At 45.6% G+C, this 14,778-nt stretch overlaps 1 protein-coding gene across 2 annotated transcripts in view; it reads right to left on the reverse strand.

Annotated features, from left to right (window-relative positions):
* Positions 1 to 8,058: 8,058 nt before the first annotated feature.
* The window catches only part of FHL5 (four and a half LIM domains 5), a 287,889-nt gene continuing 281,169 nt past the window's right edge, over positions 8,059 to 14,778 (reverse strand). For both annotated transcript variants that reach the window (XM_086926634.1, XM_086926635.1), the window contains exon 6: positions 8,059 to 9,337. In XM_086926634.1, the coding sequence (XP_086782760.1) occupies positions 9,180 to 9,337 (158 nt within the window). In that variant the 3' untranslated portion in view covers positions 8,059 to 9,179. The remainder of the gene's footprint in view (positions 9,338 to 14,778) is intronic.

Raw genomic sequence — 14,778 nt, forward strand, 5'->3', positions numbered from 1 at the left:
ACTAAGTCCAGGATTCCAGGGTGTTTGGGAGTGCTGAGTGAGGCCACTCCCTCCAATCAGGGTGCTTCTCTCACAGCCTGAGAGCAGCACCAGGATGGGTGCCCGCACAGCAGCATGCAGTGCATCGGAAGAAGTCCGGACCAGAGGACGTCGGTTTTATTTTTGAATATTTGTGCACGCAAACCCCGCCCCCCACCCCCCTGTAGATGCCAGGCACCATTGCTAGTGAAACAAAGTAGATGGGAGGCCCCTTTTGTGGAACCACTGCAAATGTATTGCGCTCACATCCAATTTTAAACAAGTTTACTATCGATCATCGGAGGAAAAAGGATTATGTTGCCAGTCAGAAAAGGATTACATTTTTTATCTTGGGAAAGAGGATGAAACATCAACATTTATGCCCGTTGAGTCATGAGGTTCCAAATGCCGCCCTGCATTTCAGAAATCCATGACCACAACCCATTAAGGTCCACACAGCTCCTAGTGCATCCTAGCTACTTTAAGAGCCAGACCTGGTAAACAGAATTCTTCCAATAAGGTGTATTCTTTACACAAAGATGTAAAACAATGTCACCTGCTCCATCTTGGATTTCACTCAGATCTTACCTTCTGGTACCTTGGACTTCCTACTTTCCCACTAATTCCTTATCCTTATACTGTTTTGCCCTTCTGACCAGGGTCAGACTGGCCTATATGGCCATCAGGCAGTGTCTGAAGAGCTGGTCTGAAAGGTCAGTCTGTGGGCCATTTTTGGTTTGCTGTTTGTCGGTCTGTTTTATAGTCTTGGTGCACATTTTTAGGTTTTGCCTGCACAGCGGAAAATCTCTTGTATTCAATGTATCTTAAAAGGGGGCTCTTATCAGTTCCATCACCAAATTACTGTGTTCATTCGCTTTTGTGTGAAACTTTTTTGGGGATAATTTCCCCTGGCTGCACGCATTTACGATACTTCTACTAAAGCTGTTCAAATTGCTTAAGCCCCATTCACTATCAACCTTCTAATAGTATGCTGGAATGATAGCTTTTTAATACTTATTTGTTTAAAGAAGATGATTTAGCCTTAGAAGGTTTGTGGCATTCCCTATTCACGCATCATTACCTTTCTTTGCACTTAGTAGGCATTATCAGATTGATTTTTTCAACGTAATCTATGTGGCTATTATGATAAAATTCTAAATGTTGTAATGAACATTGCACTGTAACAATAAAGGTAATATTCAAGATCTATGCTATATGTTAGTACTAAACAGGTAGCTCTAGGTGCACTTAACTTACAGACAACAGGTTCATGGTTTGAATGGTGCAGCAGGTGCAGTGGCACCGGGGCCAAAAGCTCTAGGGACTTCACTAAACCCAGATTATTGCTAAAATCTAAAAGTAAACACTGGACACAAGTGCAGTTACCTTGCAGAGAACAGGATCCTGATTTCAATGGTGCAGCAGGTGCGGTGACAACAGAACCAAAATCTCTAGGCAGCCCACTAAACACCTAAAATTGCTATATTGCACTATTATACAGGCAGTCACAATTGCAGTTACTTTGCAGTAAAAAGGGACTTGATTTCAATGGTGCAGCAGTTGTAGTAGGTGCGGTGGCACTGGGCCCAAAGGCCTCCTCCAAACACCTAATATTACAATATTTTACTACTATACGGGCAGTCACAATTGCAGTTACTTTGCAGTTAAAAGAGTCTTGATTTAAATTGTCCAGGAGGCGCAGCGGCACTGGGGCCAAAAGTTGTCATAACTCTGCTAAACACCAAATATTGCTATATTTTACTTCTAAACAGGCAGTCACAAGTGCAGTTATCTTGCAGTCAACAGTGTCACGATTGGAATGGTGCACAGGTGCAATGGCACCGGGCCCAAAACGTTGTCAGAACTCCTCTAAACACCCGATATTGCTATATTTTACAACTAAACAGGTAGTCATAAGTGCAGTTATCTAGCAAGCACTAAGGTCATGATTTCAATAGTGCAGCAGTTTCAGTGGCACCGCGATCAAAAGCTCCAGGTACCCACTTAAACACCTAATGCTATAATTTAATCCTAAACAGGTAACCATAAGTGCAGTTATTTTTCAGAAAGTGTCATTATTTGAATGGTGCACAGATGCAGTAGCACCGGGCCCAAAAGTTGTCATAACTAATCGAAACAACTAATATTGCTATATTTTATTACTATACAGGCAGATACAATTGCAGTTTTCTTGCAATTAAATGGGACTTGATTTGAATAGTGCAGCAGGTGCAGTGGCACCTGGGCCAAAAGCACTAGGAACCTCACTTCATGCAGAAAACTGTTTCATTTTACTACTAAACAGGCAGTCCCAAGTGCAGTTATCTAGCAGGCACTAGGGCCATGATTTTAATGATGCTGCAGGTACAGTGCCCCCGGGGCCAAAAGTTGTCAGAACTGTTTTAAACACTAAATATTTCTATATATAACTACTAAATAAGCAGTCACATGTGCAGTTACCTTGCAGGCACTAGGTACATGATATCATGGTACAACAGGTGCAGTGACACTGGGGCCCATAGCTCTACGAACCCCTCTAAACACCAAATATTGCAATATTTTACTACTAAACAAGCAGTCACAAGTGCAGTTACCTTATGATTTAAATGCTGCAGAAGGTGGCACCGGGCCCAAAGGTTCTCATAACTCCTCTAAACTCATAATACTGCAATTACATCAGTTAATTCTATTATTTCCCTCTTTCATTTCCAGCCGCGGCCGCTGCAGGTAAGAGCGGTGGGGCCAGGTTGGGGGATTTCTAGAGACGACCACAAGGGAAAATTAATTACGTATCCCTCGTGGTCGTCTCTCGAAATCCCCCAAACCCGGCCCCACTGTCCCACGGCTCTTACCTGCAGTGGCCACAGATGTTCATTTCATTTTGCTATTACTTACCCGCACTATACAACTAGCACCAGCACAAAATATGGCCTTTTTTAACATAAACAATTCATAACACTTTAACATACTTTCTGTAACGTACATTGCACATCTACTCAGCAAGCTACAACGTACAACAAAAAAAAGCTCATTTTATACACATAGGCGAAACCTAATGCATTTGCCAATGCTTGTTACTATTCACTTCCCTGAACTTAGAACAAACGCTAACTGCAGTATGTTCATCCATGCAGTCATCCATATCTTCTAAAACACTTATAAAGCATGTCTTTACGAGTTCAAAACTACCTCAATTTGGAAACATGTACCACTTTTTTTTCAGCTATCTAATTCACTAATGGGAGGCACTTTGCTTGGTGCTTAGGCCTATTTTCTGCCCCGGTCCGACCCTGCTTCAATCATCTTATACCCAGGCCTGTCAAACAGAAAAACAATTGCTTTATTTACTTGAATGCATACAGATTCTCATTTCAAAGTTCATATCACAAAAACTGTTTGACTTGGCTGAAGGGTTGAGGGCCGGGGCATCATCTATAACGTACACGAAACCTCTAGTTTATCTTTGGTGTGCCTTGGGTTGTAGAGTGGGAGTCTGGTCCAACCACAGCCATCACTACGGACAAAGTTGTTTCTTCCTTGCATTTTACCTGTTAGGTATGACCTGAAGGCTTTTGGGCACATGCATCAATATTGCATTTTGTGATTCCTTAATTGGGAAAAATAAGGAATCGCAATTAAGGAATTGCAAACTGCAATGCATCAAGAAATCGCTATAAAAATAGCGATTTCTTAAAATTCCTTAATTGCGATTCTGTAATTGAGAATCGCAACTAAGGAATACCTCCCCATTCATTCCTATGAGCCTAGAGGCCCATAGGAATGAATTGAAAGACATTCTTAATTTGCAATTCACCATTAGAAATTCGCAAATTAAGAATGCAATTTCAAGGGTGCAGGGGTGTCCAAAGGACACCCCGTTGCACCCCTGAAATCTGCTTAGAAGTACATTTTGCACACTCACATGCCCCAAGGGCATTTTTCAAAGTTTTCGCAAATTACCATGAAGGTCAACTTCATGGTAATTTGCTCCTCTTATTTGCGAATTCGCAAATTGTCAAAGTTTGATGCATTGCATTTAAGGAATCTCAATTTGAGATTCCTTAAATGCAATTGCAATTTAGGAAATCACAATTTTGCGATTTCTTAAATTGCGAAAATTACAAAATGTTAATGCATCCCAAAAATGGAAATTGCATTCACAAACGGCCGAATTTTGCGATTCGCACCGTTTGTGAATGCAATTTCCTTTGATGCATGTGGCTGTATTTATGTGTAAAGCGCTCTGATACCAGGAAGGGTCATTTTTGCGCTTTATAAAACTCTGCAAATATATAAATAAAACTAAATTAATAAAGATTGTGAAAGAAAACATCAGTTCTCTGGGTTTGCGATGAATCTCTAAAATGTATTTATTAAAAAACTGTAATCCTGTATAATTCAGGCATGGGTCTTCCTGTCAGCCACGAAGGGGAGGAGGTTCTCGGGTCTTGGAAAAGCACACATTTACAGCCCCCCTGGACACCTCCGGAATAGGATGACTTAAACTTAAATTGTGTTACTCTAGGAGGCAGGTGTCTGAGCAAGATCATGAGAAACAGTGAAAAAGAGAGCAAACTTTCTTCAAATGTATCTAAACTTGAAACTCGGCTTCTAATCACTCTCCACACAGCCACTTAGAAGTTTAATGTCTCAGGTGCTAATCATAACCACCCTCTATGTTGCAGGGCGAGGGCTTACATTTAATGCATTATCATGGTTTAATAAACATTGCCTGTTCCAGATTACATGATTATAATTTTGCATCAGTTGTGGGTCTGGAACATATTAAGTAGCCTGTTCTAATTGTGACAGGGTGCCTAGTGTGTGTGACAGAGGTCAGTCTGTTAAAAGATCCTCTTTAGAAGGGTAGTGTTAGAAGGTTGTGGCTACTGATGCATGGCTTACCATTGTGAGAAGAGATTGTATGAGTTGCGGAGGAGGGAATAATAAAGCCCAGTTGACATGAGTTCATGGAGGTCCACTGGCCATAAAAGTGTGTGTGCTGAAAAGGGTGCAATAAAACTGAAGTGGCTACATTTGGAAATGTGCATCTCAGTCGATCACACATCCGACCCATCCACGTTTACAGGGCCGGTTCTAGGATTTTCGGGGCCCTGGGCAAAAGAGAATGTGCGAGGCCTCTGAAATTTACATATGTGACACCTTCTGGGCTGGGGGGGAAGAAGCTTTGTGCAGACTCCATCTGGACCGTAGCTCCTCCTCTCAGCCACCATCAAGCACCTCTTTTACAGCCCATTTTGGATAGAAGGAGTCAGATTTGCTTGGGGCTGAGAGCTAATCCTGTGTGGGCTAAAGTGCCGACAATGGGTGTCCTGCGGAGTCTCTGAAAGGGCAGCCCGAGAGGTGTCCCCCCTCCCTTAGGCCTTCACACACCATCCCTCAGAGGCCCCAGGAGTGGGGCTCCTCCCATGATCCCAATTGTAAAGAGACGCATTTCTTGCACTTTGATCGGCAGGGGTACAGGAGGACTGGTGGAGTGTTGCCATTGTGCCTGGCCCCATGCTGGTAGGCAGAGTGCGAGGCCCTGGGCAGCTGCCCACAATGCCCATGCCTAGCGCCAGCCCCGTACATATAGTATCATGAGTGCGATGGATTCATATGGAAAAGCTTAAGGACATTTGGAAGAATTTAATGGAAGGACATCTTTGACCCTATTAAATCTTCAGACTGGTTGGACCCATTAGTGATTTCCCACAAGAATGTGGGCCATCAGCTACAGTCATTGGTTACAATCAACCAGAAGGGAGTGCAATCACCCTCTCCTTTAAAACAAGAGGTCAGTTACACCTGGTAGGTTTGCCGTCCACCGGTAGGCGGGCAGCATCTTTGGGCCTCTACCCAGCGACGGCTCGTGGAGGGAGTTACGGTGGGGCAGGAGGGCGGGGAGGGGGAGGGGCAGGGCGGAGGTTGCTAAAAACCGGCATATGGATAATTGCAGGTAAGTAAACAATTTAATTAATAAAACGAATTTCGTAGCTCGCTCTGCATTGCATTTTGCGATGCAAGGCGCACTACGAAATTCGTTTTATTAATTAAATTGTTTACTTACCTGCAATTATCCATATGCCGGTTTTTAGCAACCTCCACCCTGCCCCTCCCCCTCCCCACCCTCCTGCCCCACCGTAACTCCCTCCACGAGCCGTCGCTGCCTCTACCTCGATTGCCTACGTCTCTAGAAATGGAGTAACAGTAACGACAGCCTCCTTTTTATGTTTACTGGGGTCGGAAGTGGATGAGGATGAAGAAAAAATAAAAAAAGAATGTGGAGAGATGTGTTTTTTGATTTACTCTGCCTTAATGATTGTACATGTGTAGACAGGCATCATCCACCGTTTCTACATGAGTAGGTTTCATCATTTTCTGGTGCTACTTTGTGCTCCCATGGTCATCGTGGTAGCAATGAGAATTCAGTAAACAAATTAAGGCAATTTACATGTAACAGCATGACAGCTGTGGCACAGTCTAGCATAATTGTGTGGTACTACTGCACATGGTATAGGACCTAAATATCCAATTTTAAATATTCTCCTGCAAAAATATCATTGCAAAAAAAACAACCTCTATTTCATGAAGGTAAATATTTATGATATATTTAGTTGCTTTTATTGCAGAAAATACAGTTGTATAAACTCATATTACGCAGCGAACCATGAAATACAAGAAATATGTCGCGGTTTTCTGTGAAATACGACTTTATCATCAAATGACACCCCACATAACTTCAAAATGTTACTACTATCAGGACCTGAGAATTATGCGGCAAGGTTATTTAAATTATGTGGCAATGTAATTATGCAGCAACAAATGCAAATCATGTGGTACATACTCTGTCAGTATCATATGTATCCATATGCACAAGAAGCATGCAACATTTTTTCTGAAATCTGCAAATTATGTCTCAAATTATGTAAATTATAATTATGAGTTAGAATTTGGTGCAGCCGCAGAATCGCATTAATGCACTGTAAGCTCCCAGGAAAGGGATGGGCCAGGCCGTGCGTGCAACCCCAGCTGCACATGACCTTTGGCCTTGCGCTGTGTGGCTGGCCATCCAAGAGTGAGTTGGACACAGGTTCGGGACATACACAGGCAGTGCAGACAACCCCTCTCAGCCACGCACAACAACATATAACCACGCATAGCTAAGGCCGTGAGCAGCTTATACGAAAATCTTCTCCGTTCCGCAGCATGTGAGGAGGTCGAGGATGAGACTCGAGCTGGGCCTGACATGTGCAAAGCTCTATTGCCTGGGCGACCTAATCAAATACTATATACACACCTTACGAGCATCAGGACAATCTTTGAAAGAGCAACTACAAGCTGTGTTTAAAGACGAACACTCCCCTTGGCACAAACAGTTGCACCTTGCTATCTCTACACTAAAGATTGAACCAACCTCTCTCATTAACCCAACTATTCCTCTGCTAACATGGAAAAAAAAAAACAATAACAAAACAAATCATCTCAGTTTCATTTCAGACCGACGTTGCCGGGCTATCTAAAAATGAACTTTTTACTGCCTATATATCAAGGGAAAACCTCAAATATACTTCAACTGCTCCCTCAACCCCCAGACTCGTAACAAAATACTATACATGAGGCATCTAGCCCTACCAATCTTTGACTTTAACCCCCAGTGGGCTCGGTGGAATGAGCAGCCCATTTGCAGGTTTTGTAACTATAAACAAGAGTCCTGGCTCCACCTGCTTTGCTGTTGCCCATTCTTTGCCACCGATCGACGTCGCCTACTGATCCCCGTCTTTCGGGAACAATCACTGAGACACTGTAGCGAAGCATCGACTTTGTGTTTTATTAACAATTCAGCCCAGGCATTAGCAAGAGCTGGGAAGTTTGTCAATATCATTTTAACTGCACTGCATAAACGCCCAGCATTAATAACCTGATCATGTTTTTACATATTTTAACATTTTAATCTAACATGCATTGCTCTGTTTGTACATTACGGTTTTTATTAACTGTATAATAAAGATAAGATAAGATAAGAGTAGCTTGGGTGAACGGGCCACAGCCGGTTTTGTGTGGCAAACCACACAGTACAATGGCCATAGGCAGCTCATGCCAGGGCCATAAGATGCAGAGGGCCACTCGCTGTGGGCTTGGTGCAGGGCCTGGACACAAGCCTGGCCCAACAAGCATACCCTGCAGTGCACCACCAGAGGCACTGCACAGCAGGAGTTGGCTTCCCATGTCAGGTTGTGCTCAGAGCCTGGCCGCAGGCAGCCAGTCACATGGTGACGGCATCAGCCAATGACTGGCATGATCTCTCTTCCATATATTCTACATATGACCAGTCCTTTTTCTGGAGACTGCATGACCGTTTTCATATAATTCCATAAGGAAGCAATGTGCATGCACTACTGTACTACAAGTCCACAAATGCACATATATCTAAAATATCAATGTTTTTGCAACTGCAACTGGCTTTCCTTAATCTGCCCGCCACGTGTAAGAGGTAAGGTAGCTTCCTTGAAGGGGTTGTTGAGCGTGGGCCTCTCTTCCTAATGGCTTTTTATATTTGTCTCACATTTTTCGCACATTAGATTCCACCATCCTTTACATTAGAAATTGTCCTCCAAGCCAGACATGATCTAGACATTCCCTGCATGCAGATGTGTTAATTTACAACAGCAGGGTGCACTGTTCAACAAGGATAAAATGCCTTGGACGCAAAAAAAGAAAAAAAAATGGCACACAAAACTTTGTGAAAGTGCTTTCAGTCTGAATAAAAATATAGCTTGAAAATAGATTGAATGCAGTCCTACTAGGCAGCTGCAGGCTGCACGCGTAGTTCCTGTTGTGAATCCTTGTTGTGTTTAAGTGCCCATTGAATGATTCTACAGAGACATCTATAATTCAGGAAACAGTAGGTGCTCCCAGACAGATAGATTATGGAAACGTCAAATTCAACTTTGAAAGTAATGTTTTAAATTAAAGATGACATTTTATTATTTTTCATTCAAAATGGAATATATAGGTCTGCTCTTCGTCTTGTGATCGTTTAAAACCCATCGTTTGTGTTCGGGGAATCCTGACATATCGGATGTGCAAAGAAAGTTGGAGACACTTTTTAGAGAAGCAGAATACATGAGGAACAGAATGGAACTTTACAGTGTTTATGTCTACATTCGGGCGCCCTTTGCACATTCAGAGCAGAAAACACTGTCCTGTTGTGTGATGAACCTTTGGCCGACCAGCGAGACAGCACATTTTGAGCAGGAAAAGCAGTCGCTGTGCCAGTGGCGTGCTTCGAAGGAGACATATTTAGTACCCCCTTCACCTGCAAGGAAGACAGAATACATTGGTAATGTGTCATGTGTCAAAACAAAAGAAAAAGTAGTACAAGAGCTAACATGAAAGATAAAAGAACATGGGCCTTATTTATGAAGGCCTTGCGTCAGTTTTGCGCCACCGGTGCGTCACTTTTTGTGACGCACCAGCGGTGTAAAAAATGCGCCTCGTTGAGCCATATTTAAAGAGTGACGCATCTAGGTAGATGCGTCACTTTTTAAACCCCTGCGCCACATTATACCTGCGTCAGGTATAATGTATGCAGAGGGGGCGTTCCCCCGCAAAAAGCCTCGTAATAGTGATGCAGTGAAATCTATGAGATTTCACTGCGTCGCTTTTAGGACGCTGTTGCGTCAAAATCTTGCGCCTGCCTCACAGCAGGCGTAAGACTGACGCAAGCCCTTTCACATGGGGCTTTCCCCATGTGAAAGGACGCATTGCTGGAGTTGCGTCACTTTTGTGACACACTCCAGCAATGCGTCACTTTTGCGCTTACAGATACGTCAGAAATACTGATGTATCTCTAACTCCTTGCGACATGATGCGCCATACATTAAATATGACGCATCAGGAATGTCGTAAGGAGTGCACAGTGAAAAGTGACGCATCGCTGTTTTCACGCAGCGATGCGTCACTTTTCATAAATGAGGCCCCATGTTTATAAAATTATACTTCAAGTTTTTATTTAATTTATTTTATGGTATTATCGAACTCTGACATCAGCGAACCAATATACAATTTTGGCATGTTTTAGGGGTCAGAGCACATGCACTATATCCGGGTTTACAGATTTCTGTGTGCACAGAGTAAAATGATAGATTGAAGCGCGATTGGTGATAAGTGATAGGGTATAAGAGCCTTAGGGTAATTCCTCTTGGTATTTTTAGAGTGAGCTAGCTATTGGTGACGGTGCTGTAGGGTTAAAGAGAACCATCTGCCTCCCTAAGTTTCTGTGGTAAAACCAACAAGACAAGTACAACACTGTACCCCAGCACACATAAGTTCAAAAAAGATCTTTTCAGAACTTATTAGCACACAAAACAAACAGGTCAATTGGTCGATTTTTCTTCTTTTTAATCAGTCTTCATGTTGCCAGTAGCTCAAATGTTCCCAGGCACTACTTTCTGGGTAGATGAACACAACAGTGCCTGAATTTGCATATTTGCATACATTAACCCAATGTTATATTAAATTCTGATGTGATCTGATGTAAGACTATTATTATTAGTATACTACAGTATAGGTAGGAGACAATGTACTAGTGATATATTAGGTTATGGTGTATGTACAACAATGTCACTCACACTTAATAGTCACTGATAAACAACCCACATACATAGGAATTAAAGCATACACATAAAGGAGACTCAAAGGTGGACTAGATACTGATTTACGGTAAATGGAACCGCTTTTTCCTTTTTCATTAATTGTTTTTATTTTATTTTCTTTACTCCTTTTTCTTTTACTCCTGTTTACTTTACGTGTTCGCATGTCTGTGCACTATTATTTGTGAATAAAGATGTATGACTTTACGATACCATAAGAAGTAACACAGAACCCATACCTTTAACAGCATCAAAAACTTAGAACGTGTCTTTCCCTAGAGACAAGCATTACTTAGTTACTGATATGACCACTAGACGAGACTGTGTGACGAATTAACGTCACCCATTTAGCCCATAGTATGTATGGATAGGGATTCATATAATTCAGAGATGCTAATATACTCTCATTTTGTGAATACTGGCAGATGATGCTTTATTATTCCACACTTGATATAAACAAGGGCATAATGGCAGGCATACCAGAGTGGTGAGATATATGCCCAAACATGCTAGATCACGGAAGGGGAGTGCGTCTACGGCCAATTGCCTTGCATATAATAACGCATGGGACCGGCAAAGATATGCTCGTTTTAATGACTTCTCCATTAACTGACAATGAGGGGAGGAGAGTAATTCTATGTCAGGACGGAGGCGAGGATTATGCAATCCTTTCTTCTCTTTATTATAATAGCAGATTCAAAGAAAACAAACACAAAACTTTCTGGAACTACAGCTCCCATGAGCACATGGGGCATAGTGTCCATAGTAACCGCCAGCCAATGATGATGGTGTCCGTAGCATAACTGGCCCTGACGTCCCTTCCGGTTCCTCTTTCTTCTCTGCTCGTCAGATAAGTCAATTTTATATCTTTCTGACGTTCTGTGGTACTTTATTGTTAGCGATTTGTTTAAGCGATTTGTGCCTGTGCATTACTGCTTGTTTCTAGAAGTGTGCTTGCTAGCACTGTTGGGTCGGCAGAGTGACGCACGGCAGGCGCTGCTTGCGCCGTTACTGCCGCTTCTATCGCGGACCGTGTGAGGCGCGCCCTCGCGTTTCCCGGCTCTGTGGGGCGCCACCAACCCTCGCCTGACACCATCTGAGGTGATCCTTTACCACGCGTTGCTGCGCGACGCCACCTAGTGGCGGAGACAGGTACTGCACCTGCATTTTTGGCAGATAAGCTGCGAGAGCATCGGCGAGGGGGCTGCCCTGTTGTATTTTAGGATAAGGGCGTATGGTGCTCACACCCTCATATTATGCAATCTTCGGAGCAGGCAAACGCCCCATTCAGGAGGCGGAAGATTTATGCATCTCCCAACCCTTGCCGCCGGCGGTGGGTCGCGCGCTTTAACAGGCTTTGGACACGGTACTAGCGCCCTTTCGGGAGAGAGTGGACACTCTTGCCCAAAGTATCCCCTGGGTGTTTGGTACCGCAGTGCCCATTGATCGCGGATCTAAAGGCGCGCAGGGTGGGGGCAAGAAATCTGCAAAACGTCACGCGGGGCACCTGGAGGAGTTTGACCGCTTGAGGGACTCCTTCCGTAAGAGTGCGCGGACGTTAAGACACGTACCCTGCCGGGAGGGGTTCTACCCCGGAGAGGATGGCAACGAGGTCACCCCGGAAACGGGCCAGGAGGATGGTTTTCCCGTGGAGGGAGAGGGTGTTACTGATGAGGAATCCTCGGAGGATGAGAAGGAGTACTCGGGTCGGCCTTGGCGCCCAGGATCTCACTCATCGGGATCTCAGGAGGGTGACGACAAGACCTCTGACATGTTTGACCCGACGAGGATTTACCACCCTAGATGGTCGGAATGGATCTCTGACCCTAAGGTGGTGGCGTATGTCACAGGTAAAGTTTGCCAACCCCTGGACAGGGAGGTTAGGACCCGCATGCGTGGTGAATGCCCTCGCCTGAAATTGGAAGGCAGGGTGGCTGTCACCCCGGACATTGACAAGAAGCTCTGCGCGTTCTTTGTGAAGTTCACGAAGGATCCTAAGAAGGGCATAGATCGTTCTTGGCGCAACTGTCAGGATAAGCTCCTGGACGCCGTGGGCCCCGTGATCCAGATCATTCAGTTGGCCGAGAGGGCCAAGGAGTCGGGGACGGCGATGTCCACGGAGGTCGTGGCAGGTTGGGCACAGCGGGCCCTGTGCTTCTTAGGTAATGCGAACTGTGCATTGGCGGCGGAGCGGAGGAGGTCACTCCTCATTAAGATGGGGACCTGGCCACTTCAGAAGCAGGGCCTATTGCACAGGGCAAGTTGTTTGGCGAACCCTTTATAAAGGAGTTAAACAAGTTCGTCACTACTTTCTCCGCTTTGGATAAAGCACAGACGTCGATCAAAAAGATCTTTTCCGGCCGGAAGAGGACGGGGCCGCTCCTCTGGCCACCAGTACCAACAAGGCCCTAATAACAAGAACCAGCAGCGTCGTAGCAACGGCTGGAACGACGGGCGACAGGGAAATTTCTACCCCAGTAGAGGTGCCGGCAAAGGGCGCGGAAGGGGCTTCCGTGGCAGAGGCAACGCACCAGGAGGTCCATCCAGTGAGTGTTACCCTTTTTTCCCCGTCTGCCCTGGGGGGTAGGCTACGGGACCATCTTCACATCTGGTGCAAAATCACTTCAGACCCGGGGTTTCCGGATAGAGTTCTACGGTTCCCCCGGTCAGAGTGCACGCCCTCGTCCACTGTTTTTTTCCTCCGAAGACAGGATCGACAACGAAGTGGCAGAACTCCTCAGGAAGGGAGCCATCCGCAGGGCTCATCTTCACCCGTCGGGGTTCTTGAGCAACATCTTTTTAGTCCAGAAAAAGGACAAAGGGTTTCGCCCAGTCATAAACCTGCGGAACTTCAACGAATGGCTGGTCTACCGCCATTTCAAAATGGAGGGGATTCATCTCCTGCGCGATATCCTCCTCAGGGGGGATTGGATGGTGAGTCTGGACTTGAAGGATGCTTACCTCACAGTCCCCATCTTCCCGCCTCACCTGCGTTTTCTCCAATTCCTATGGGGCGGGGAGGTTTTCGAGTTTCAAGCACTGCCCTTCGGCCTCTCTTCGGCCCCATGGTGCTTTAGGAAGCTCCGCGGCCGGTGGTGGAGACACTACGCGAGAGGGGCGTACGATTGATCATATATCTCGACGATATACTGATTCTGGATCAATCTCAGGACCGGCTGCGCTCCAACTTGTCCATGACTATTTCTCTGCTCCAAGACCTGGGTTTTGTAGTGAATGCCCAGAAGTCTGTCCTCCATCCGACGAGACAGATCACATTTCTGGGGTTCCTCATAGACTCGGAGTTGGCCTCCCTCAACAAAAGGTGAACAAAATTCGCAAGGAGCTCTCCCTGGTCCTTCGGAAGGACAGAATCTCCCTTCGACAGCTAGCTCGAATCGTGGGCCTCCATTCATCCTCGATTCAGGCAATTTTCCCGGGCCCACTACACTACAGGGCCCTTCTGCAGCTGAAGGAGCAGCACCTCAGGAAGGGGCTCACATACTCTGAGCTCATCTCCCTCACGGAGGAGACAAGAACGGAGTTGCGTTGGTGGATCGAGCACATGAGTGCATGGAACGGATGAGCGATCTTTGGATCCAGTCCGGACCTGATCATCAAATCGGATGCCAGCAGGTCGGGCTGGGGAGCGTGTTGCGGCGAAATAACGATGGGGGGCCGCTGGCCGGAGGAGGAACTCCAGCTTCACATTCATTGCTTGGAACTCCTAGCGGGTTCCTTCGCGGTGAAGTCACTGACTCAGAACCAGGTGTCGTGCTGCATCCTGCTGCGCATGGACAATGTGTCAGCGGTGCAATATATCAATCGCCTGGGCGGGCCTCGGTCTCGGGCCTTGGCAGACCTGGCAAAGGACGTCTGGCATTATTGCCTGGAGAGGGGGATTTCGGTGTCGGCAGAGTATCTTCCGGGCACACAGAATTTGATTGCGGATTGGCATTCCAGGAACATCCACGACTTCAGCGACTGGCGACTGCACCAGGCGGTCTTCCAGGCTTTGATGGACAGGTGGGGGCCGTGCTCGGTGGACCTTTTCGCGTCGCGCCTCAACCGTCAACTCCCGAGGTTCGTGAGCTGGAGGCCGGACCCG

This window comes from Lissotriton vulgaris, chromosome 6, assembly GCF_964263255.1.
Source record: "Lissotriton vulgaris chromosome 6, aLisVul1.2, whole genome shotgun sequence".
Classification (NCBI taxonomy): Eukaryota; Metazoa; Chordata; class Amphibia; order Caudata; family Salamandridae; genus Lissotriton; species Lissotriton vulgaris.